The sequence below is a fragment of the Homarus americanus genome, unplaced genomic scaffold, assembly GCF_018991925.1.
Source record: "Homarus americanus isolate GMGI-L3 unplaced genomic scaffold, GMGI_Hamer_2.0 scaffold31037, whole genome shotgun sequence".
Lineage (NCBI taxonomy): Eukaryota > Metazoa > Arthropoda > Malacostraca > Decapoda > Nephropidae > Homarus > Homarus americanus.
In genome coordinates, this window is record NW_024722227.1 from 5,010,939 (window position 1) to 5,036,561 (window position 25,623).

The 25,623-nt window shown below is 34.8% G+C and overlaps 1 protein-coding gene across 10 annotated transcripts in view; it reads right to left on the reverse strand.

The window, feature by feature from the left end:
• Nucleotides 1-25,623, reverse strand: part of LOC121862328 (protein scribble homolog) — a 118,325-nt gene that overhangs the window by 22,934 nt on the left and 69,768 nt on the right. For 5 of the 10 annotated variants that reach the window (XM_042360517.1, XM_042360516.1, XM_042360513.1 and 2 more), the window contains 5 exons: nt 25,449-25,554; nt 22,957-23,016; nt 17,126-17,312; nt 13,411-13,579; nt 6,340-6,400 (listed from right to left, as the gene is read on the reverse strand). In XM_042360517.1, the coding sequence (XP_042216451.1) occupies nt 6,340-6,400; nt 13,411-13,579; nt 17,126-17,312; nt 22,957-23,016; nt 25,449-25,554 (583 nt within the window). The remainder of the gene's footprint in view (nt 1-6,339; nt 6,401-13,410; nt 13,580-17,125; nt 17,313-22,956; nt 23,017-25,448; nt 25,555-25,623) is intronic. The other 5 variants (XM_042360518.1, XM_042360512.1, XM_042360520.1 and 2 more) reach the window with 3 other exon arrangements.

The window sequence follows — 25,623 nt, forward strand, 5'->3', positions numbered from 1 at the left end:
AAGTTCTGCCATATTATTTTACATTAATTTTACTATAGCAACAACCAGGTCTTATTTTCTTCAGTTTCAGATGGATAAATGACATTATGGGTGTAAACACTGACCACAACAATGGCATCCCATCTCCTCTTGTGTGACATTATTATTGATTTATATTGAACAAGGTGCATTCACAAACATTATTTAAAGAAAATAGTTTGCATTTTTCATCAAGTTTATTGATTTGGAGGAAAAGATGGTAAAAAGCCACACAAAAGATATGAAAAGGTCACACTTGGGAACACATCTCATTATTATTGCTTTACTTTAATGGTAATTAATAACCATAATACGATGAATCACCTTACACTGCAATATTGGAGGACACATTACCGTCGTTATTCAAGGCTTGCTTATGCAGTAATACCCCGATTTACACGGTTTCGCTTTTACGATTCTACATTTACGCGGTACCTAGCCAGAACAGGAATTTCATTTTACGCGGTGCACCTACTCATATACGCGGGTGAAGTATAATTTTTTATTTAACTCATAAAATTCATACAAATTACTCGGCCAGAATATAATTTACATTGCTGGAATTCTTACAATATGATGATCATTTTGAATATAAACATCATGGATTTTGCATTAGACATACAAATTTAGATCTAATGTAATAATTTGGCTTATACAAAGCGAATATTTTATCTTTGTGCAAAATATATGAAGTTTACATTCAAAATATTCCCTGACCTGCAAGGAATCCAGAAATAATTATATTATCCTAACCTTTAGTCTGAGGTATTATTTATTACTATATGTTAAAAATCTAGTGTTTTCACCCAAACATTTCACTCTCAGAGAGGTAGGAGCCATGAGCTGGGAAGAGGGCGGGGGAGTTGAGTCCATTATTTGAATGGACATTAACCTGAGATTGCATTTCTAAATATTAGGTGATGTACCATCATAATTCTCGATCAGACTAATTTAATACCACACGGTATTGCCTTTCAAGTGAACTCGCGGGTTCAATTGACCGCAAATCAATACTACTGTGTATATATATATATATATATATATATATATATATATATATATATATATATATATATATATATATATATATATATATATATATATATATATATATATATATATATATATAGGTACCTCATTAACGTGTCAATTGAACCCACAGGGCATGCTATGAAAACCCAACTATGAACAACAGAACATAAGGGATTAATTCCAATAGAGACTGGTCCACTTCAAACCCCACTTTTTGACACACACAACTATGTTGTAGTAAAAATTTTATCTTAACTTTATGATGGTATGCACACACAATTAATAATTAAGAGAAATATCAATAATATTAGGTTTAACACTTGCATTAGTAGAAAAGATGGCTGGGCACACGTGATGGGGGTTGGCCCTGAGGCAGAGGCAGATTATTGGCCCTCACCTGTATCACTTGTATCAACTGTATCACTATCCACCACAGAGGCTTGAGGGACTCTTGGCAAACCCTCAAAGTCCATATAAGTCCATATCCTCACTATAATTATTTACTATCAATGGACTGGGCCGCTGTGGGGTGGCGGTGAAGAACTCGTAATGTTTGATGACTGGCGACTTTAGTGCATCGTGCTCGCCGCTCCCAAGATATGATGAAAAATTCCAGCTATGAAAGTCAATTCCAGGCGCAATCACCGCATATGATAAAATCGTAATGAAACCCAAGAAGTAATATTGTATATATATATATATATATATATATATATATATATATATATATATATATATATATATATATATATATATATATATATATATATATATATATATATATATATATATATATATATATATATATATATATATATATATATATATATATATATATATATATATACACACCAAGACAAAGTACCAGTAACAACAAAATAAGAAAGCTGGATGCAACAAAAGAAGTACTGTATGTATTTACTTGTAGTAGGAATAATCATATTGTTTAGTACCTTGATGCCACTTAACCTGATCAGTTGAGATCAACGATAAATTTGCAAATGTATAATTGGAAGAAAAAAGAAGAAGCTAATTTTGGCCCATTAAACTTCATTGAATCTTAAATAATGCATGCCTGTTTAATACCGTACTAAAAATTATGAAATTCTCAAAATGCGAGACTGGTCCATGCATGATAATATGTTCTTTGTTAATAACATGATACAAGTAATATGTTATTATACAAAAGTATTGGTTCTAAGGTCAAATAATTTTTACTGTTTCTGTCTGATGTTTCAGCTGTCTTACGTCCTCGCAATATAAAACTTGACAAATGTGTAAGTTCTCACAGCATGATCAGATAATTAAACACTTTTTTCCAAGTTTACCTTTTTTGGATTTAAGTCTGCCTCCTTTTATTAAGAAGCCAAGGCTTGTCACCATTATAAAACAACATATCGAGTATTTTAGCATGATATCTTGTTTTATGCCTAAAGAGGTGAATGAGAGACTGTGAGATGTAATAATACCAAATGCTGCAGAGTCAGCCTGACATTGCCTGTAAGATGTGTAATTCTTGAAAGTAAGGGAAACTACCCTAATGAACAATATGTTGTTGAAAGCCAAACATAGTGCAGCCTCTCCCATATAGTTGAATCTGTACAAAGGGATCCATCTAAATGAATAAAGCATTGTAGTAGGCAAGAAGCATGGTTAGTGACAGCGGCATGGTAGGCAACTCAAGGGAATGGTAGGTGAATGCAGGGAAATGATAGGTGATAGAGGGAAAATGCTACATAAACAATAAACAGTGCAGCATTTATGTATACTACTGTAATTTGGTCACTTACACAAAATAAAGAATAAATTAAAAAAAAAATAATTGTATTCTCTACACATAATTCAAGTCTGAGTATGTAAATAAACATATAACTTGTATCACTAAGGATATTACAGTCCACCCTAGTAAAACCGTTTCCTTTATTACAGAGTAAAAGAATAAAAATTTAAATACAGTAGACTAGCAACTTACGCGAGGGTTATGTTCCTGGGACCTCGCGTTAAAGCCAAAAAATGCGTAAAGTCAGAAACACTTCTAAATCACTATATACAGTGGTCCCTCAGTTAACGAACACAATTCGTTCCACAGAGTCATTCGTTAACCGAAAATTTTGTTAACCGAATCCATTATTTCAATGGGATATTGGGTAATTGGTTCCAGCTCCAGCAATTTGCATTGCTGGAATCCTTGCAAAACAGCAAATAATTTGAATATAAAAGTCATATATTTTGCACCAGAGATAAAAATTAATCACCTGTATCACATTACAGTACAGGTTTGCACTTAGATCATTTATTTCTTTTACATTTCTTTTAGTATGGTGTGTGCATGTAAATGAATGAAAATAAATGAAGAAATTTATGTAAATCTACCCAAAAATACAGTTGAAAACTTTACATTACTAAAATGTACTAAAATATTTCTTACTTGTGCAAAATATAGGATGTTTATATTCAAATTATTCACTGTCTTGCAAGGATTCCAGCAATACAAATTATATTATCCTAACTCTAGTCTGTGATATTATATAATATAAAAACTTAAAGCCTACTGTATAACCACCAAATCCAGGCTGGGAGGGGGGAGGGGTGGTAAGGGCGGGAGGAAGGGAAGGTGACAGTGACATGTTTGACAGCTGGGGAGGAAGGTCTGGTGAGGTATTTATTTGTTTATTTATGTCCTTTAGATCGAGTTTTTGTTTTTTGTTTATGAAATGTCATAGAAGTGACCGGGGAGAATATAATTTACATTGCTGGAATTCTTATAATATAGTGATTAATTTGAATGTAAACATGCTATAGTTTGCACTAGACAAATTTTAGTAATCATTTTATACATTATTTTGATTACATGTACAGTACAGCTTTGCCCTTAGGAGAGTGTGTGCATGTAACTGAGTTTCAATAAATGAATAAAGTTACAAAATTGAGCCAAAAATATAAGTTGAAAAACTTTATGTAGACAGAGCTTGGATGGCTAAATTTTAGAATGACCAATAATTTTAATATAGAAAATGCAAAAATATTCAAGAACACAACTTTCTTGATATTTACTCCACTGGAAATGAATGTAAACATAGAACAGATTACTGTATTGGCAGACTAGCCAATCCATGCTCACAACAAAACGTGTTTGTGGTAAGGATTTCGTTAATCGATGTTTTGTTCGTTAACCGAAATTTCGTTAATCGAACCGTTCGTTAACAGAGGGACCACTGCATATATGTACATATACACTAGCACTCATAAATCACTACTGTAATGTGATACAGGTGATTAATTTTTATCTCTTGTGCAAATTATATGATGTCTATATTAAAATTATTTGCTGTCTTGCAAGGATTCCAGCAATGCAAATTATATTCTCCTAACTTTAGTCTGTGATATTATTTAAGATAACAACTTTCAGCCTAAAACCACCAAACCCTGGCTAGGAAGATGGGGGGAGGGGGAGGGTAGGGAGGGGATGTGTTTGACAGCTGGTGCCAGGAGGTCTGGTGAAGTATTTATTTATGTCCTTTAGAGCGAGTTTTGTTTTTTGCTTGAAAAATGTCACTGAACTAACCTGGGAGAATATAATTTACAAGAATTAAACATGCTATAGTTTGCACTAAACATAAAAAAATTGAAAATTTTGAGTTTGAAATTGGAAATTGTAACCTAACCCCTGGGGTAATCCGCATATAGTTGAAACCGCGTAAGAAAAGTACACATAAATTGCGAGTCTACTGTACACTAATTTAACTTAGAAATTAAGAAAATATAATAGAAAACTATAAAATAAGAAAAATGAAGAGCAAAGGTGTGTGCGCGTGCGTGCGTGGAGGGGTGGGGGGGGGGAAGCATGTGAAGGCCACACAGTGAGCTGTATTGCGTGGCTGACTCAACCGCCTCCCTCCCTCCCATGTGATGTCATGGCAAACAAACACACACACACACACACACACACACGTCTCAGTCAGTTCATTGACTGAATGGCTGAACTGTGGCATCACTTAGATGATGGTTAAGTGTGGAAGGAGCTATTTTTTTTACATAAAATATAGTGCTATTGTATTTTATGAAATCTTATGTATCAATTTTATTGTTTATCACAAAAAATTTTTTTTAACAAACGGTAATAGCGATACAGGTGTCGGACACACGAATAAATGACTTCATTTGCTTTCAGATTGTTGGACTAAATTAGAATTTTTACCCGAGGAGACAAAATTGGGATACCTGGAAGATTCAAATACTGTAGTTGGAATTTAGATTAAATGAATTGCACTGTAAACTAAATCAAATCTACGACATTGGATTTACCATAATAGTGGAGACGTTCTGCATACAGTGGCTGGCCTGATATGAATGGGGAAGGTTGTTGGGGCACTGGGTTCATAAAGCATGAATCAAATTTTACCAAGGAGTGCTGAATATTAATTCTGGTGCCCTGGATACCCTGTGGTACAATATATAGTACTTTATACCTAAATTATTGGAGTGCTACAGCACCCTCCCTTCCCATGTCCATGTACTTGGTGGAGTCAGCCAGCACACACCCAACCACAACGATAACATGACCACATAACAAAGATGCTCAGACTGCACAATTAAGTGCAATGCCAGGACCCATTTTGACTTTTGTTGTGGTCACATAAGCTTACAACTTATTGTGTGCACTAGAGGGTAAATACACTACGAGTACAGTTATGTATGTCAACCGAAAAGTTTAGTCCCGAAAAGCTGTCTTAAATTGATATTTACAAAAAGTGGATATTTTCACAAACATGTGTCTATGGAATGAATGTAATATACATAAAACATGTGTCAGTTTGGTTTTACAGTATGATTAAATTATGCAAATACCTATACTGTACACTAATTTTATTTCATTATTCTCCAAAACTCTCAATGTTATTAAGTCTACAAATAAACTTTCAGTGTGTCATCGTCATTCCCCTACAATCACTATATAACTTACTCCTCAAACTCATGTAAAGAAAAGTAAACTTGTCACACCACTAAACACAGTCACTGAGCCAGTTAGTTGCCTAACTGTCCAATCTCTATTCATTTACTCTCATGTTATGATGCAATATATATATATATATATATATATATATATATATATATATATATATATATATATATATATATATATATATAGTAATTAACCTGTTTGCTCAAAGTATGGTTGGACCAACTTAGACCAAAATAGAGGAAATTTTTTTAGTACATTCTGCAGTGAAATGTCAAATAGACTAAAAAAATTTACTTAGTTTCCAACAAAAGAGATAAATTCCTCACCGTTTGCTGTGTCAGATAATTCACTGTACTTCTCAATGACATATTGGGCCTGTAATGCATCCTGTGGATTTAACAATTAATTAATAATAGTAAAATAGTTTATCTATAAATGTATATCTTATGCCTTAATTCCTTAAAAAATACCCATGGGAGAGTGGCAACATGAATCTTGAGATTATAAAAGATTTCACTGCAAAGCTTGAAAAAATTGCTGAAGAATTCTACATACAGCATTGTATTACTTTGGGATCACCTGAAGAATCTCCACCCCAACTTATTTCACCTAACCATTAACCACCCTATCACTATTTGGAGGGGATGAGGTTAGGTTAGCATTAGGATGGTTAATCTTTAGGTGAAATAAACTGGGGTGGAGATTCCTTCATTCCATGGACCATATTATAATAACTATACAGGTGCTTCTCTACTTACAAAATTTCAGAGATACGATTATCCTCAATGAAGGGGGTTACCTGCCAGAGCAGGTGTTTAATGTGGATTACATATATTGCCTAAGAAAAGAGTATGTCAGGTTTTAAGGCTGTACTGTACATCCTTTTTTTTTTTTTTTTTTTTACAATATGTTCGTATCTACAGGAGTAAAGGTGGATGTACGAACAAGCCTCAGGAACATAACTCATTCATACGTAGAGGAGCACCTGTACATACTTTCTTATCATTAGACTGAGCTAACTTGTCTGTTGAATCACAGTGTCAGTTTGAAAAACGAGTGAAAAATTTCACAGAGGACTTAAAACATTACCAACAATTCTCTTCCATACGTATGAAATAAAAATTGTTCATCGAAAGTCTGATTGCAAACATGATTAAAAATCTACATGTTAGCAGAGGACTGTCTCCAAGGAAATAAAAGGTTTTTCTGATGTTAATTTCCTCATCGTCATCATGGGAATTACACCAACAGTGACACTGAAAAGATGCCTTAACTGTGGTAGATGAATTTAGAAATATAAAATATATGTTAAACAAAACTGGCAATGAAAAAGCTACGGTTACAAATAATAATAAATCAATAATTGGAGACAAAGCAAACTAGGAAAATGGAAAAAAAAAAGAGTTAAGAGTAGAATGAACTAGAAACCTGCAATAAATAACTGTGCCAGCCCTTGTGCAACGAAAAAATAAATATACAAACTTTCAAAATACAGTTAAGTCAAGAATGAGACCAGTAGAAACAGGGGACCGAGCCACAACACCCCATTTGAAGAGTGAGGATGATACGAATTACTCATGATTTATGGCACTTGGTAATCCTTTGTGACACAGCTGCTTGGTATGTCTGGATATAGCAGTGATGTGCTATCAAAACAGTTACATTTCCAGCCAAGACCAGATTTATCAATTCATAAAGGAAAGGGTCCTTCCAAAATATGTTTGTATAATTTATGTTAGAAAATAAGGTGATGTTTGTTATACCACCAGGTAATAATAATAATAATAGCTGCTCTTTTGTTTCTCAAAAGCACCAGTTCTTCGAAAGAATTCACTTGCGATCAGAATACTGAAAAGTCAAGGACGTGAAAAAAATAAATAAAATAAATAAAAATAATAATAATAATAATAATGTGAGTTTGTATATCTGTAAGTTGTAACACTTCCTAAACCCCCTAATTCTCCATCAAGATCATAAGGTTTCAAAAAAAAGAAAGACCTTAAATTATTTCTTGAAGGCCTCCACAGAAGTCATCTGCTTCATAGATGCAGGCAACCAATTGTACAATCTGGGTGATGTATAGGAAAGGATCAGGCAGCAAAAGAACATTCCCGTACTGCTCTAGTCTCCTCGAGGCGTGAGGGATCATCACTACTATGCAAAATCATTTCAGAACATGTAATCAGAGGATATAGTAGGTTGGTCACATACTTAGGTTCACCAAACATAAGTGTCTTAAAAATTTTTAGACAGAATTTGAACTCTATCTTAACTGTAATTGGAATCCAATGCAATTCGATCAAGAATGGGTAGTGAGAGTCCTCAGTGGGAGGAAAAAAATAAGCCTGGCAACCCTGTTCAACACCATTTGAACTTTCTTCAGTGGATGATTAGGAAGGCAGACCCATATAGAGTTATAATAATCAACCTGAGACAAAATAAGTGAATGTAATAGTGTCACAAGACACCGTCTATCCCAAAAATGTTTCAGTGCTTATAGATTTGGAATGAAAATTGCAACTCTTAACCAGTGACTCTATACAGTAAAGCCTCCGATAACAACGGTTCGACCAACAACTTTTCATATTTAAGACCCTAGTTAATTTAGGACCTAATTCAATTTAAGTCCTTATCCCATTCGTATTTACGACCAAAATATAATAAAAATAAAATAAAATTATATTTTCATATAAATAATAACATCTCGATATGCATCAAACAAAATAATTATAATAATTACTGTAAAAAAATGGAGAGCCTTGCACAAAGAAACTGCCTGGCTAATAAATAGTAATGCGCATCGCCAGTAAACAACAGTCGGAGCTTGGCGGTCCATTTGTTTTCACGTATCTGAACAGGAACAGGAGAATAACTTGCTCAGGTTTCTTACAGCATTTTTTGCATCCCTATTCAACATGAGCAAGAGAGCGAATGATGGTAGTGTTGTTTCAAAAGCTAATAGAAAGTGTATAAGCTTACCCGAGAAACTAGATGTGTTAAAACGATATGAAAAAGGCGAGAGGTCTGTGCACATTATATGGAGCAAGCAATGAACATATTTTCTGAAGTGGATCCATTAACAGAACAAAGCATTAAAATTTAAATAAATGCAAATGATCTCTCCATAAAGATGTTTAATGAGAAAAGAAATCAGCTGTGCAAGGTTCTTTCAACAGCTTATTATTCGAAGGCCTAAACCATCAACTTCACCTACACCATCAAATTCAGTATCAAAAGCAGCTTCAACATCAACTTCAGGTTCAGTAAGTTTCAGCAACAGCTTTATGGAAAGCTACAGCTTCAGCCAGAGTTACACATGATGACTTCGTTATCCGAGTAAAAACTCGCACAATATTCATTGGCTGTCCTTATGTTTTAGACTTTACCAACATTGGTGAGTAGAATTTTTGTTTTACACTCGTAAATATTATTTAAAACATATATGAACGGTGAATAAGTGTTGCTTTCATATTCAAATGTAGAGAAATGACGATAAGTTTTCACATGTACGCACTTACTGTACATACGTTGGCGTTCCCAATCATCTCGCTTTATTTCTTTACCATTAGTGGATAGCTACTTCTAGTGTTCCATTTATTAACATTAAATAACATTACTTAAAACATACATACAGATATTAAATTTTTTTTTAAATTAAGTTCACTACAGCTACAACCAGGGTTTTATTTTCTTCAGTTTCTTATGTAGAACCGTCGTCACTCACGAAACCAATGCCATCTTGTCTCCTCGTGTGTTTTAATATTCTACGTATTATGAATGAATTGCATTGTTCATTTCACATATATATACATTAATTCAATCAAATACATATTCAGTAATATACAATAATGAATTTTTTGTACATATTCTTAAGATAAATGACTATGTTTCCTTGAGTGCGCACGTATACATTGGCGTTCCACTATCAGTTTCACATTTTTCTTTAATATCAGTGGTTACTTCTACTGTACATTAAATAACATTAATTAAAACATACATATTTTTTACATTAATTTTACAACAAGAACCAGGGTCTTATTTTCTTCAGTTTCAGGTGAATAACTGACATTATGGGTGTAAACACTGACAAAAATGCCATCTCGTATCCTCTTGTGTGTTTTAATCTTCTACGTATTATTAATGAATTGTATTGCTCATTTCGCATAAATATACATTAATTCAATCAAATACATATTCAGCAATAAACAATAATGAATCTTTTGTACATACTGTAAAGTATTCTTAAAAAGATAAATGACCCAGTATCCCTAAATGCGCACGTATATGTTGGCGTTCCCAATGCATCTTTTTTTTCTTTGCCATTAGTGGTTAGCTACTTCTATTGTTCCATTTATTAACATTAAATAACATTACAGTGAGTTCTGCTATAACGCGTGTTTTGATAACGCGAATTTGCTCTAACGCGATTTATGAATTAGGAACAATATTTGTATAACGCGAACGCTTGTTTGCTATAACGCGATTTTTGCTTACTATTTCTCCAATTTTGTGGTATTAACTGTGAATATGGTAAAGAAGAATATCTCCAAAAAGCGTTCTGATGATAGAATTCCCGGTGATTATCGTAAAAGAAAGGATATAACACTTGAAGAGAAGCTCGATGTTATCAACCTCAAAATCACCCTTCTCCCCCATCAAGTTACATTCATAATTTTTCAAGGTAAAGTGTTACATTTACTGTATGATTTCATTATTAGATATGAATGTAACATTTATTTAGACTGTGCTATCCTTTGTGTTAGGCTAACTACTAAATTTTTTCGATTTCGAGTAATCTGCACCTAACCCTATTTTCTCCATAAGCCCTGTTATTTCTATTACGCGATTTTCTATAACACGATATTTTACAAGAACACAATTATCGCGTTATAGCAGAACTACCTGTACTTAAAGCATATATATTCATTTTTTTACATTAATTTTACTATAGCTACAACTAGGGTCTTATTTTCTTAATTTTCTCGTGTAGAACTATCGTCTCGGACTCCCAGCTGTAAACACAAACAAAAACAATGGCGTCCCATCTCCTCTTGTGTGACCATATTATTATTTATTTATATTGTATAAAGTGCATTCAGAAACATTATTTAAAGAATAGTTTGCAATTTTCATTAATTGTATTCTTTTGGGGGAAAAGAGGATAAAAAGCCACACAAAAGATATGAAAAGGTCACATTTGGGAACGCATCTTATTATTATCACTTTATTTTAATGGTAATTAATGATTCACGATACGATGATCCACCTTACACTGCAATATTGGAGGACACATTACCGTCGTTATTCAAGGCTTTACTGTATGTTCTTTAAATTTCAGTTTCGAGTCAAAGTACACTCCAAGATTACAAACAGAATCGACAGGAATGAGTTGTACTTTCCAAAAGTTTGAAGAACCAAAATCAACTGTGCTGTCACCTATCCTATTTCCTTGAATGACAATAATCTCAGTTTTGCCATCATTCAACATAAGTTTTCTCCTAGTTATCCAAATCGTAATATCAGACATCAAGAATTTCATTATCTCCTCAATATCCTCAACATTTATTATTATCACATAAAGATGTATCATCGGTTAAGAAATGGTAGGAAACAGCAGGGCATCCAGCAGAGATGCAAGACTACTGGTATAGACTGTACCGGTAAACAGAAGTGATCCCTTAACTGATCAACCATCACACATTGTGATAGCTCTGACAAATAAGACTCAAGTAGTGAGAGTGCATCATCATGGAAACAGAACAACCAAAGATAATGAAGCAACAGATGATGAGCCACAGTGTCAAAGGCTGCAGAGAGATCCAGTAAGACCAGGAGGAAGGACTTTCCTGAGCAAGTATTTATTACCAAATCATTATGAATATTACATAAGACAGTTTTAATTGAATGGTGCTTCCTATAGGCTGACTGGACTAGAGGGATCACTCCATTTCTCTCTAACAGAGGGAGTAACTGATCCAGCATAGTATGCTCTATGATTTCTAATAAGAATGAGAGAATAGACCGGATGATAATTTGACATACATTGTACTTTCAGTATCAAAACCAAGTTTCTTAAAAAGTTGACACAATAAAGCCTGTTTCTTGGATTGCCCAAAATTACCCTCTGCAAAGCATTTATTTATGATTCTACAAATAAAGTTAGCAGCATGTTCATAAGTGAGTGATACCTTAGATACATTTATAGGATCTAAAAGAACATCATGAAAAGTAATGAGAAGCCTCTTAGATGAGCAAATGACTGGAATATCTCCTCTTAGCAATGTGAAGTTTGTGGGAAGGCAAAAGAATGGTAGGAACATCCTGTGGCTCTGGTTAAACTTGAGTGAGTCTTCTACCTTAAGTGGTACCAACCATTCTGCTGGAGGACCCTTTTCTTTATAAATTGAAAGGGTTGGCTTTGACTGGAAGAGTAAACCTTTTGACAGCACATTGTTCTTGTATCCATATGTGACAAGGCACCTCCGCCATGAGGGAATAGTGAGTACTTGCCAAATTTGTAATCATATATGAATGATTTTTTGAAGTATTAGTGTAAGAATTAAAGAAAATGATTCATTAAAAAGTAAGTCATGAAACAAATATACATGTATTTGGGTTTTAGTGTTGTTAATAAAGATTCTTGGATAACAGACTATTGAACTAGTATAGATATGTGGAGCATATATTGTAAGAAAGGTTAGCAAAAAAATTTTACAGTAGGAAGGAAACTGCAAGAGATGGCTTAAGTTAGAAACAGAGTCATTAAGGACTAGGAATTTAACAATGTAGTGTGTCAAGGAAGAGACAGAAGACTATGCCCAGTAGAGAAGCCACAGGTATGAAAGTTTTAGTAAAGGTAGATATAAGTTCCACTGGCAAATGAGGATAGGAATCAAAGTGAATTGCAAGTAAAGTCTTAGGAGATGTAGAAATAATGAGTTGTTGATAAATGAATAGATCAGAATAATTAATTTTTTAGAAGTCTTGTTGCACCATTTTCATACCATTTAGACTGAAATTAAATAAAAAGCTGACAACATAAAAGATGACTTACAAATGTGGAAATGTATTGGATGGAGAATGGTAGAAGGGAAACTTTGAACTAGATGAACATTTATGGTACTTCATGAAGGACATAACTAAAGAGAGAACCGGGTAATAATGTGTTTGACAAAAACATCTGCCTGGATATGTGTGCAGTCCTAGACAGCATGACGTAAAGATCACAATGATGCATTAAGGTTATACAACACCTGATTTGGGAAGATAAACAGAAATGACTGTGAAGTATGATATTGCTAACATTACAGAAGAATAATAAACAGTTAAAACAAATACAGTAGTATTTTAAAATTGTTAAGTATTATTTAGTATTTATGAGAAAAACAACTCCTTACATTCTCAAGACTTTTAAGTCTTGCTTGCCTCCAGGCAGCTCTCTTCTCAGCTTCTGCTCTCCGCCTGTCTGCAGGAGAAAGTTGATCCTCCTCATTAACTTGACCTTCCCTAGACTGTGCTCTTCTTTCTGCCTTTGCTGTTCGAACTATGCCACTTTCATTATTTGATCTGTTAATAATGCATTAATGTTAAATAAAGCTTCATAAATTTATTTTCTTCTTCTAATTTTACATACGATAATTATACATACAAAATAATTATTAAAGCAAAGTCTGAAATTATCTTTCTAGAAAAGATTATCTATCTATCTATCTATCTATCTATCTATCTATCTATCTATCTATCTATCTATCTATCTATCTATCTATCTATCTATCTATCTATCTATCTATCTATCTATCTATCTATCTATCTATCTATCTATATATATATATATATATATATATATATATATATATATATATATGCTGATAACCACAAGAAAAGAAGAAAACACGAAGTTCCCGTCTCGAAAGACGACTTCATCGAACTCATCAAACTATGTATTAAGGATTGCAAATTCGAATTCAATGGGGAATATTATGCTCAAAAATTTGGTATGGCAATGGGTAATCCACTCTCACCTGTATTAAGCAACCTATATATGGAATTCTTTGAAAAGAAACTATTAAGTAATATTTTACCACCCTCAGCAGTCTGGTTTAGATATGTTGATGATGTATTATGTCTCTGGCCATGTAATGAGGACCTAAAAGCTTTCCTGCCACAACTTAACAACTTAGCCCCCTCGATCAAATTCACTGTGGAATTAGAGCAAGACTGTAAATTGCCATTCCTAGACTGTCTGATACACAGAATAGGTAACACTTTTAAGTTCAGTATTTATAGAAAACCAACTAATGTGTGTTCATACATTCATTATTATTCTGCTCACCATAATAAAGTCAAACAGTCAGTATTTTCAACAATGTTCTTACATGCCTTGAGAATTTGCAGTCCGGAATTCATCGATGAGGAATACAAATACAGTGGCCCCTCGGTTAACGAACTCAATCCGTTCCAGAAGGTCGTTCGTTAACCGAAACGTTCGTTAACCGAAACCATTGTTTCAATGGGTTTTTGGGTAATTGGTTCCAGCTCACCGAAAATTTCCTAAATTCAACAAAAATGGTAGAAAAGTTCACTTACTTTGAGGTGTGTATGTAGAAGGCTCCTGGATGATGATGATGATGATGGGATTTAGAATGGGGGTGGAGGAGAAGGAAGAAGAGAAGGCATTGGGGTGGAAGAGAAGTCACCCCATGGTGCCATTTCACCCATAAAATTTTAGCTCTCTGGTTTAATTCAAGATTATTTTCTTTAAATCAACGCTGCACTGCATTATATATTGTCAATATATAAAATATATTTCAAAATGACCAATAATTTGCTTGGAAACACAGAAAAAAAGCGTTTAGTTGAAGAGAGTCTCAAGCAAGATGTTACCTCCAGTGAAAACAGAGAGAGACTGACGCCTGTTTGCTGTGTTAAGAGGCTGGATGCCGCGCATTAAACTAGTCACTTTACCTTCAATTTTGTTCAATAATTGTTAAAATGACTAAAAAATTGAATATTAAACTTTTAAAATTATTGAATAGTATAAACTTCTTGATATTTACAAAAATAGTAAGGAATTTAAGCCCTAGAACCGATTAATGTATTGGCGGACTGATACTAAAGCTGGTTGCCCGGTCAGTGCAAGCGAAAACATGTTGAGGTCGGTTCGTAAGAAGTTCGTTAAGCGAATTTTTTTTCGTTAACCGAATTGAAGATCCTTATGGAAGGCAGTTCGTTAATCGAAATTACGTTAACCGAGGTGTTCGTTAAACGAGGGGTCACTGTATATATATAATATTGGCTCAAACCTTAAATACCCTAGATCTTTCATAGACAAATGCCTAAACATTACTAAGAAAACTTTTTATAGAACTGATCCCAAGCCCACCCATGACCATAAGAATATCTTAATATTACCATTTCACAAAAATTTCTCACACATTCCTTCACAACTAAAAACCTGGAACGTCAATGTGGCATTTAAAAACTCATGCACTGTTAAACAAATGTTAATCAAGAACTCCCCCAACAACACAATTGGTTGCATTTATAAAGTTCCTTGCAAGGAATGTAATATGTTTTACTTAGGCCAGACAGGTAAAGATCTTGCAACTAGAATTAAACAACACAAATACAGTGTTAGGACAGGCCAGGAATCCAATGCTCTGTTTGTTCATTTGAGGGATAACAAGCATTGCATTGACTGGGATAATGCCTCCTCAATATTACCATGTAATTCAATTGATAGTAGGAACATCATCGAATCTAGTCTTATTAAACACACCGAAGCATTCAACATGAATTTGAGTAACGGCATGTACAAGCTGGACAATTTTGTAATTAAGAAGATTTGTGACCAGGTGAGAAGGCCGGGTCACCTGACCATCTGACCTGACCACCAACCGTTGTGTGCTATTTAAAGATTAGTAGGGTCATTACCTAATACCTGACCATTGTGGACCTGGTCTCACCCTTCTCTGTATATATACACCTTGATTTGTATTTCTCTCTCTAGTCTGTACTCACCCCTGAAGATGTGAATTACACGAAAGCGCTTGGGAACTTCGTGTTTTCTTCTTTCCTTGTGGGTACCTTACTTGCATATATATATATATATATATATATATATATATATATATATATATATATATATATATATATATATATATATATATATATATATATATATATATATATACACAGTATATATATTTCATGTAAATCCACAATGAAAACGTGGAGAAGATACATCTTGATAAAATCACACGGGAAAAGGGAAACAATGGAGCACCTTAGCTTTCGTCTTTATTCAAGACATCTTCAGATGTCTGGATAGAGAGTGTGTGTGTGTTGAGGTCAGGATGTTATATTAAGGCTAAGATCAGGAAGTTTATCCACCTAAATGGTACAACAGTATGTCACCCCAGTTAAAGGTAGAAAGAGGTCAACTGCAAAAATGTTTCGTGAAAAAAAAAAAAGCCGTGAACTCTTTTATTCTTTCATATTCATGAGGTTGTAAAATAGCATGCTAATGTTGTGTTAGCTACACTGATTTCTGTGCATGTACTTTACTTTTCTCTGAGTGATTCATTATGCATTTTATGCAGGTAAAGTTTAATGTTGGTCGAGAATGAACAAATGTCAAGGTCACTACGGAAACACTTACAGCTACTAGTATTGAATGGTAGCTACAAAATTGTCAAAAGTGCAGAAGATATAATTTTTTCAGTTACCATATACCGTTCACCATCTTATTCCACCCACTAGCCTATAATCAATTTCAAAGGTCATTGAAAGTCATGTCATAGACTCAACAACTATTACCAAATAACAGATTTAATGGAATAACTTCATAAATAGTTTGAGGTTAAATGTGTAATGACAAGGCTAAATACAAGGGGTTTAAATTCAAATGGTAAGGTGGGCAAAGTTCTCATGTGTTTTTTATTTCCTTTTTAAGATTAAAAGTACAGGTAAGGAGCAGGTTTAGGATTTACTTATAACTATAATTATAAAATATAGTTCATAGTTTTGTGCATAAATTTTTTCCTCTATTTATTATCAGCCAAAGTAAGTGACCATAAGTAATTATCATTTAAGTTACAAAAACTCATTTACCTTATTGTGTTTTCTTTATCACTGTTGTCCACCAATCCCTCCATAATGTCATGGTCATTATATTTGCGGTGGTCAAAGTCACTGTTCACACCAAACTGCTGTGCCAAATCATCTGCCATTTCCTCCACATCTTCTAAACGGGAGAGGTTGGCCAGTTGTTCTGGTGTCATGTTTGCTACTCGTCGATCTAATTTATCAAAATAGTGTTATTAAAAAAAAAAAGAGGCAAAATTATTAAAAATCCACCCTGCCATTTCAATAAATTTTGTTTTTAATCTAATGATACAAAAGCAAAAAGAATAATAAATCACTATATTTAAACAAAAATGAAATTAATTCAGGCTAGTAATTATGTAAAACCAAATGCCAAAGTAACCATGGAAGCATAATGCTCATGCTGGCATCAGAAGCCAGACACCAGTCCAATCACACAAAGCATGACCTTCAAACAATTATAAACAACAATGATTTGTCTAGTCACACAAACAGCAACCTGACCTCACAACAATTGTGGCAACTCAGGACAATTATGTGACAACAGTGATCTGGTTATATACTCACCCAAAAATGACTGGCTTAAACACATATGACATCTGTGACCTGTTAAAACTCTCATGCAACAACTACTATACATCCATATCCTAAACTCCCCCTCATACTTTTCTAATTCTATTCTCCAACCTATACTGCCAGCCAACATATTTCTTCTCATGAAAATCATGAAGACATTACACAGCCATAGGACCATAATACTCCTCTGTCTTACCAACAAAGAATCACATTTTTCCTTCTCTGCTTGTTCTTAGTCTTTATTGCAAAATATAATACATACCTTATGTCAGCTCTTCCCTACTTAACTTTTAATGATCAAACACATGGCAGGCATTTTGTGTTAATTCTAAGAGGCAACTTTTACAGTTTTTGTCAATCATGTCTACATCTTTTGCTTTTCTTAAATGATCTTAAATATTATTCTCATGGAGTACTATGAAATATAGCATGCCCTTCAAATTCGCAGGGGTTAGGTTCTCAAAATGGCCGCGAATCGCCAAATCCGCGAATAAAATTTGCTGACTAGGGGAGGGGGCGGGGATACATTTTACGTGTGTACAAAGAAATGTATATTCCCTGTGTGTTTGCCCTAAAGATAATTATTTCTTTTACCTGTATTGTATTATTGTATATATGTATGTGTGTGTGTGTGTGTAGACACACACACACACACACACACACACACAAAACACATACAAATAAATAATAATGGAAAATCCTCTCACAAATAATCAGATACAAATGAATATTAAAAATGACAGTCTACCCTCAAGTCCACTCCGTGCTTTATCAATAACAAAGTCAGAGAGGACTTGAGGGTAGACTCAACATTTTTAATACATTTGCTTTGGGGTACTGGTGGTAGAGCGGTACCGCTCTTGCCTCGCAAGCGAGATGTCACGAGTTCGATTCCCGGGCTGGTGGAAAGTTGTTTGGACACACTTCCTAGCCCCCCCTTGGTCCCTGTTCACCTTGCAGTAAAGTAGGTACCTGTTGTAAATCGAAAAGTTGCGAATTCGCATTCAGGGAAAGTTGTTGGAGCTTCCAATAACTTACTGACAAAAACCTATAACTCTTCAGGCTTCTACGCCCTTGACAAAAAATCTATGACCCTTCAGGCTTCTACGCCCTTAACTCATGAGACATAAAGGCAAGCATGAACTTAGCATGCTTCCCAGATGGGCGCTGTTTAAGCGCTTCACCTTACACAGGATGTAGGCATTGTAGGGGGTGCCCAATAAACTAAAAAAGAAAAAAAAAAGAAAAATACATTGACTTCTGATTATTTGTGAGAGGATTTTCCCATTATTATTTATTTGTATGTGTTTTGTGTGTGTATGTGTCTACACACATACAGGTATCTGTATATACAATACAGTACAGGTAAAGGAAATCACTGTCTCTAGAACGAATGGCTCCTTGTCCTGGCTGCAAAAATGCCAGCAACTTTAAAACTACCCGCACACATTCTTGGATACATCCAGGGTGTCATCTGCAAATAATCGAGGTCTACAAATTAAAAATCTGCAAATTTGAAGGGCATGCTGTACACACAACTGAAACCTTTCTTAAATCTTCTCTCCCTACCTCTTACTAAGCCAATTGTAATATTTTCAAATGGGATATATTACTCAATCCTTTCTCTCAAGAATAGTTCAAGAGTACACAAAAGCACCCTTTTTGATGATGTCTTTCCTCAAACAGAGTAAAATAAAAAAAATTATCGAGTACAATTCATCTGCAAACCAAACGACCCACAGTATGTTCTCACAGAGCAATTAGTATAGTACATACTTAAAAATACATCTAAACATAAGAAATATATCAGCTTATTATTCAAATATTCATTCATACTTTTATATGCCATTATATAAAAAGAGAAAGATAGAAATACTACACATATTAAAGGAAAACATCCTATTGAACAAAGAGTTGTAGTGTAGTATAATTTGGCTATAATATTTCAAGGTATAGTACAGTACAATATCTATCAGGGCAATCACTTATATGTACAGTACAGGTACAGTATTTAATTTTTACTGCTCATGGCCTGAGACCCAAATCAAAGTTCTCATGGATCCATTTGCTGCAGACTTGCATACCTGCTGCCCTTACAGCACAGCCTCTGAATACTAAAAGGGCTCACTGAATAAAGTAATATGAAGGTATTTAAGGAATCATGGCAGAGGTAACTGGGAGTTTTGTGTACAAAGATTGGTCTTGTTCATCAGAATTTGAAAATGAGCAATATGTCCAATACCATTTGTCATGGGTGCTGCAAAATCAAGATCTTAAATTTATTTATTTTTTCTCCTTCCCTAACGATTTATGCTGTCTACTTGTGAAAAGAGAAATAAAGTTTAACCATCCCTTATCAAACTGTCTGTTTCCAATAGTACATCATTTTTGTTTACTCTTACAGGGTTTTTACCTCTACTGTATGCTACAGGATGGACCAAAACAGTATTAAAAACAGATTCTCCTTTACTCACAATTTGTTCTCTTTAACGACTGTGGTATCCCCATAAAATATTTGACACCCTATTTTCCTTTCATTCACATCCTCAACTGTACGCTGGATGTCAATACCTTTCACTTCTGGTACTTTCTGTACTATCTTTCCATCTCTTTCTTGATCTTCCCCTTTCCCCCCCAGTCATCTAACTCTGAAATACTATACACTATATCTACCAATCTGTCATTTCCTTGCACTCATAATGTCCAAGCAACCACAGTAAATAATTGTCAGCTCTCAGTTAAACAATTCTTTCACATCCACACATTCAATGTCTGTATTTATTATTCTTTTCAACCAAATTACTATAGATATGGTAGAGTCTCAATAATTTGTGGGTTAGGTACCAGAAGACATCGTGAATTATAAAATTGTGAAATATTGTTCAACTGATTTAAATGGAAATAAAGAGTTCTGTTCCAGAGGCCAAGATATACCTATAAAATGTTCCAAAATTGCCTTAATAAACACTAAACATCATACATAATATATAAGAAAATACAGTAACAAATATTGTACAAAAAAGTGGCTATACATTTCATGAACAGCTCCTTTCCTTCTTATAATCTGTGAGAGTTACGCCAACACACCAATATGGAGATGTCTCGGAGAGAATTTATTACGAATCCTTACGATATCAAATTCATCTCCCTATCACAATTAGCCACGCTTGAATGAGGAGGGATGGGAAGTGATCACACGATGCGCCCCTCACCCCCCAAAAAGGTTCGACTCCCACACTCTCAGCTCAACACACACACACCCATTCCCAAATTATGTAACTGTATATTTTCAGCCTTCCGGTTGCCATGCTCTTTCAATAAACAGTTAATTATTATTATTATTATTACCCTCAAATAACCACCCCCACACACACCCCCTCCAACAACAACCCACACACACACACACCCCCTCCCGACACACACACAACCCAACATCACACTCTCCCCACACACACACCCACATGCACTCCAACACCACTCACACACCCCTAACAAGGAAATTAAGACAGAAAACATGAGGAGTCAGGGTCTTATTGTGTGACTGCGTGGTAGCGAGTTAAATATCAGCTGTTGAGGAGCGCCTTGCAACACTCATTTCCACTCCATCTCTCTAATCACCCACACCTTTCTGCTTTCTCACTCCACATTTTAAAATGTTATGTAATGTAATGTTGAAGGGATACAACTTTGCTCATTTATACTTATACTTATCTCTCATACTAATCACAATCTCTCTAAAAATACTTTAGGCTTTCTGTTTATTCAAGACATCTTCAGGTCATAAGACCCACTAATCCCCCAGCCAAGAAAGGGTGACCTGCCATTCTATCAGAAGGTCAGTAATATGATACAACTAATCCCCCACCCTACCTCTACCCAACATTGAGTCAGGTCAGGTCAGGTCAGGTACACGAGACCCACTAATCCCCCACAGCTCCATGGGAGTGGAAAATACCAGTCTTTGCTGTAACACAAAGCCTCATTCATGCCCGTATCATATAGATTTTTTATTTTCAAATATATCTATTTAACCAAACTTTTAGATAACCAATTCTGGACTATTATACATAGTAAAGAAATGAGTTTCTGACTTAATTAGAACTGCATTTACAGACTCTGGTAGTTTAGACTCAAGGAAAACATCCCCAGCGCCCAGAAACATTCTGGGGAAGTGGGCTAGTGTTTGTGTGTGCAAGATGTCTAGCTTAGACACTCAAAAACTTTTCCCAGTAACCGGAAAAGATTCCAGGGATTAGGAATTTTTCCAGGTTTGAGAAAGTCGTCTGGTTAGCCGGAAATCTCTCATCCCCGGAAGTGCTCTGCACCAATTGTTCCGGCTAACGGGGATATCACTACTATGCAAACAAACACTGTGGCGGCAGTCAGCGCTCGGCAGCGAATTAAGAATAACTGACAGCAAAATTTAAAAAAGGGGTAATAATAGAGGTACCCACAAATTTAAAATAGTGAATTTGTAATTTATTGAGACTCCACTGTATTATCTTCAAGCACATTATTTCTGTTGCATCTAATATGATTGTTTCTTTTGCACCCAGAATCCTATCTTCTCTCTCATATAGTAATGCCATCAGTGTCATCATTGCTTTATAGCCATTTTCCATGCTTGTGTGAGTTAGGCACTGTTACCTAACGACAGCTCTCCATACTGTATGGTTTCTTGCAGTCTCTCTTGTCAGGCTCCTAACTTAAATGTCAATTCTTACAGCCTTTCCCCATGTCATTCTAGGCCTACCCTTGGCTTTCCTCCCCTCCACCTTTAGGCTCATGCACCTCTTGGCCCAATTGGTCTCATCCATTCTCTCGAAAAGTCCAAACCATCTCAGATTGCCTCTACGCAGGACTTCACCAATACTCTCAACACCCAGTTGCCCTCTTAACTCTGAACAGGGCCTCTTGTCTTTCAGTGTCACATTGCACATCCACCTCACTATTCTTATTTCAGTCTCACTCATGTCTACTGATGTCACTGCCATACAACATCACACTCCTCACACCAGTTGCATATATTCTTCCTTTCACTCAGAGGGAAGGTTCTCTTGCCATCAATATAGGCAGTAACTTCCTAAACTTCATCCAGCCACTTTTGACTCTTGCAACTGAGTAAGTATAAACAAAAATACCACAAACTCTACTCAGTGAATGCAACAGTACAAAGCAATCCATTATCAGCTATCAAAGAACTGGTAAAGCCAACCCCCTCAATATACCTAGGCTTTCATACATTGATTCAGAACACCAACCTTCATCTTCCTTCATCTTGGCGACTTCATCCTGGCTCAGGAAAGAGAACTTCCTGTTTTCTGTAACAAAGTCATGCAGAATCAACAATATACATTCATGCAACAACTATGAAAATAAATTCACAAAGCAGCAAGATGACGGTGAGTGGGGTACTGTTGTCATGGGCAATGATGATTGTTATTGTTCCCTAAGTATATATACAAGCTCACACTTAAATCACATAAATCATAATTACTTTTTCACATTCATAACAAAATTGCATTGCAAAAAAAAAAAAAAGAGGATAGATTCTAAAATTTTCTAGCTCGTTGTATAGCCAAGCTGCTCTCTCAAATGTGCTAGTTACTTGTTGGGGCATGACACATCACACCTTGCACCCAAAATAGCTAGGAGCTGGTTTTATGATCACCGATCCTTCCCTTTCACAGCCAATGCCTACAAAGAGGGAAATTACGAGCAAGTATTCCTTTTGAAGACTGGAAGTCTAATTAGAGTCCAGCTACCTAGTTAGAACCCAGTGGCAGATCTAGAAAATATTTGGGGGGTGGGAGGTCAATGGTCAGCGTAGTGAGCCCATACAGCTGGAGGGGTCTGGGGGGAGGGGGGGGAGAGGCCACTTTGGGGAATTTTTTTAAATTTGAGGGATATTTTAAGGCCATATGAACTGGATACACATGCCATTACATACCAAAGCATTCAACATGAATTTGAGTAATGGCATGTACAAACTGGACAATTTTGTAATTAAGAAGATTTGTAACCAGGTGAGAAGGTTGGGTCACCTTACCCTCTGACCTGACTACCGACCGTTGGGGTGCTATTTAAAGATTAGTAGGGTCATTACCTAATACCTGACCATTGTGGACCTGGTCTCACCCTCCTCTGTATATATACACCTTGTTTTGTACTTCTCTTTAGTCTGTACTCACTGCTGAAGATGTGAATTACACGAAAGCGCTTGGGAACTTCGTGTTTTCTTCTTTCCTTGTGGTTATCAGCACACACACATATATATATATATATATATATATATATATATATATATATATATATATATATATATATATATATATATATATATATATATATATATATATATAATATATATACACCTAGACCCCAACTTACGACTACGTGGACTTACGACCGTCGGACTTACGACCGCCTCGGATATAGATAAAAAAATTTTTTTTTTAAATGACACGCATTTTCTATACCGAAACGTTTCCAGTTAATGTAGTCTCCATGTATAATTAGAAAATTATGGGAGCCCCATGTGCATTCAGCTGACTACATTAAAGGTTAAGTGCTCAGTCACACTGTATCCATTCCTTATTATTTATTACTTTCACTGTACTGTATCCATCATCATCATTATTATATACTTTTACTGTATATTTATTGTAGATTTTTTTTTATCTATGTCGGACTTACGACCATGTCGGACTTACGACCTGGATTTGGGTCCCTAACCCCGTCGTAAGTCGGGGCCTAGGTGTATGCTGATATGTTATAATTCATATCATGGGTGTGCAGACAGTGTATATATATATATATATATATATATATATATATATATATATATATATATATATATATATATATATATATATATATATATATATATATATATATATATATATATATATATATCAGTCCATATACCATGCGGACTTCCATATACAAACAATACCTCACTTTTTTCTTTTCATTTTGAGTAACATTTCGTGTCTTACAGCCCCAACCAAACCCTATTGTCATTACCTGTATTTCTTTTGGTTAGAAATTTTCCGATTTAAGTGACAATCTTCCAGTCTCTATTAGGCTTGGATAATATGGACCTCCTGTATAATAACAAAGTAATTGGTGATTTTAAGTACTGTACTGTGGTGTAATAGAGAAAGTTCTGTACTGTGGTGTAATAGAGCAAGTACTGTACTGTGGTGTAATAGAGCAAGTACTGTACTGTTAATGACTTTTTGAAGAAAATTCTGCTTAATACCTGTGCACCACTAAATTAGGCACTTACATTGATCCTGACACACACCACATGCTTCTCTGAGGCACAACAGCCACACCACTGAGCTTACAAAATGTTTGCTCTGCTATGTTATTGTATTAATTTAATCAGAATCCCTACCCTGGTCTGTTGATGTTCTGAATGTACAGGAGTCTTGATTAGCACTGCACTACAGTACAGTACAGTATAATGTTTATGATAAAGGAACATCTTGGTGAGATGCATCAACTGTTTCATGACTGATATATGATAAATGAAACATAACAGATGAATCTAAATTACTATTAACATTATTTGCAAGTCATATCTGGTCATGCACAAAAAAAATAAATAATAAATAACACATATATTACTACCAAACTATAATACAACATTAATAATACTTTATAATTCATAGCACAAAAGAAACACATAATATCTACACATAATATATAAATAAATACATTAGTACAAACACATTTCTAAGCTTACCTTTGGGAGGCCCAGCCTTGTCCTTTTTCATTTCTTCTTCAAAGAACTTCATTCTGTCTTTTAATGTCATCTTTTTAGGACTGTCTTTTAGGGTTTCTTCAGTCTGCTGAGAGAAATTATGATTATGACTAATTTCCATACGGTAACTGTACTGTATTTACTGTGTACAGGTACC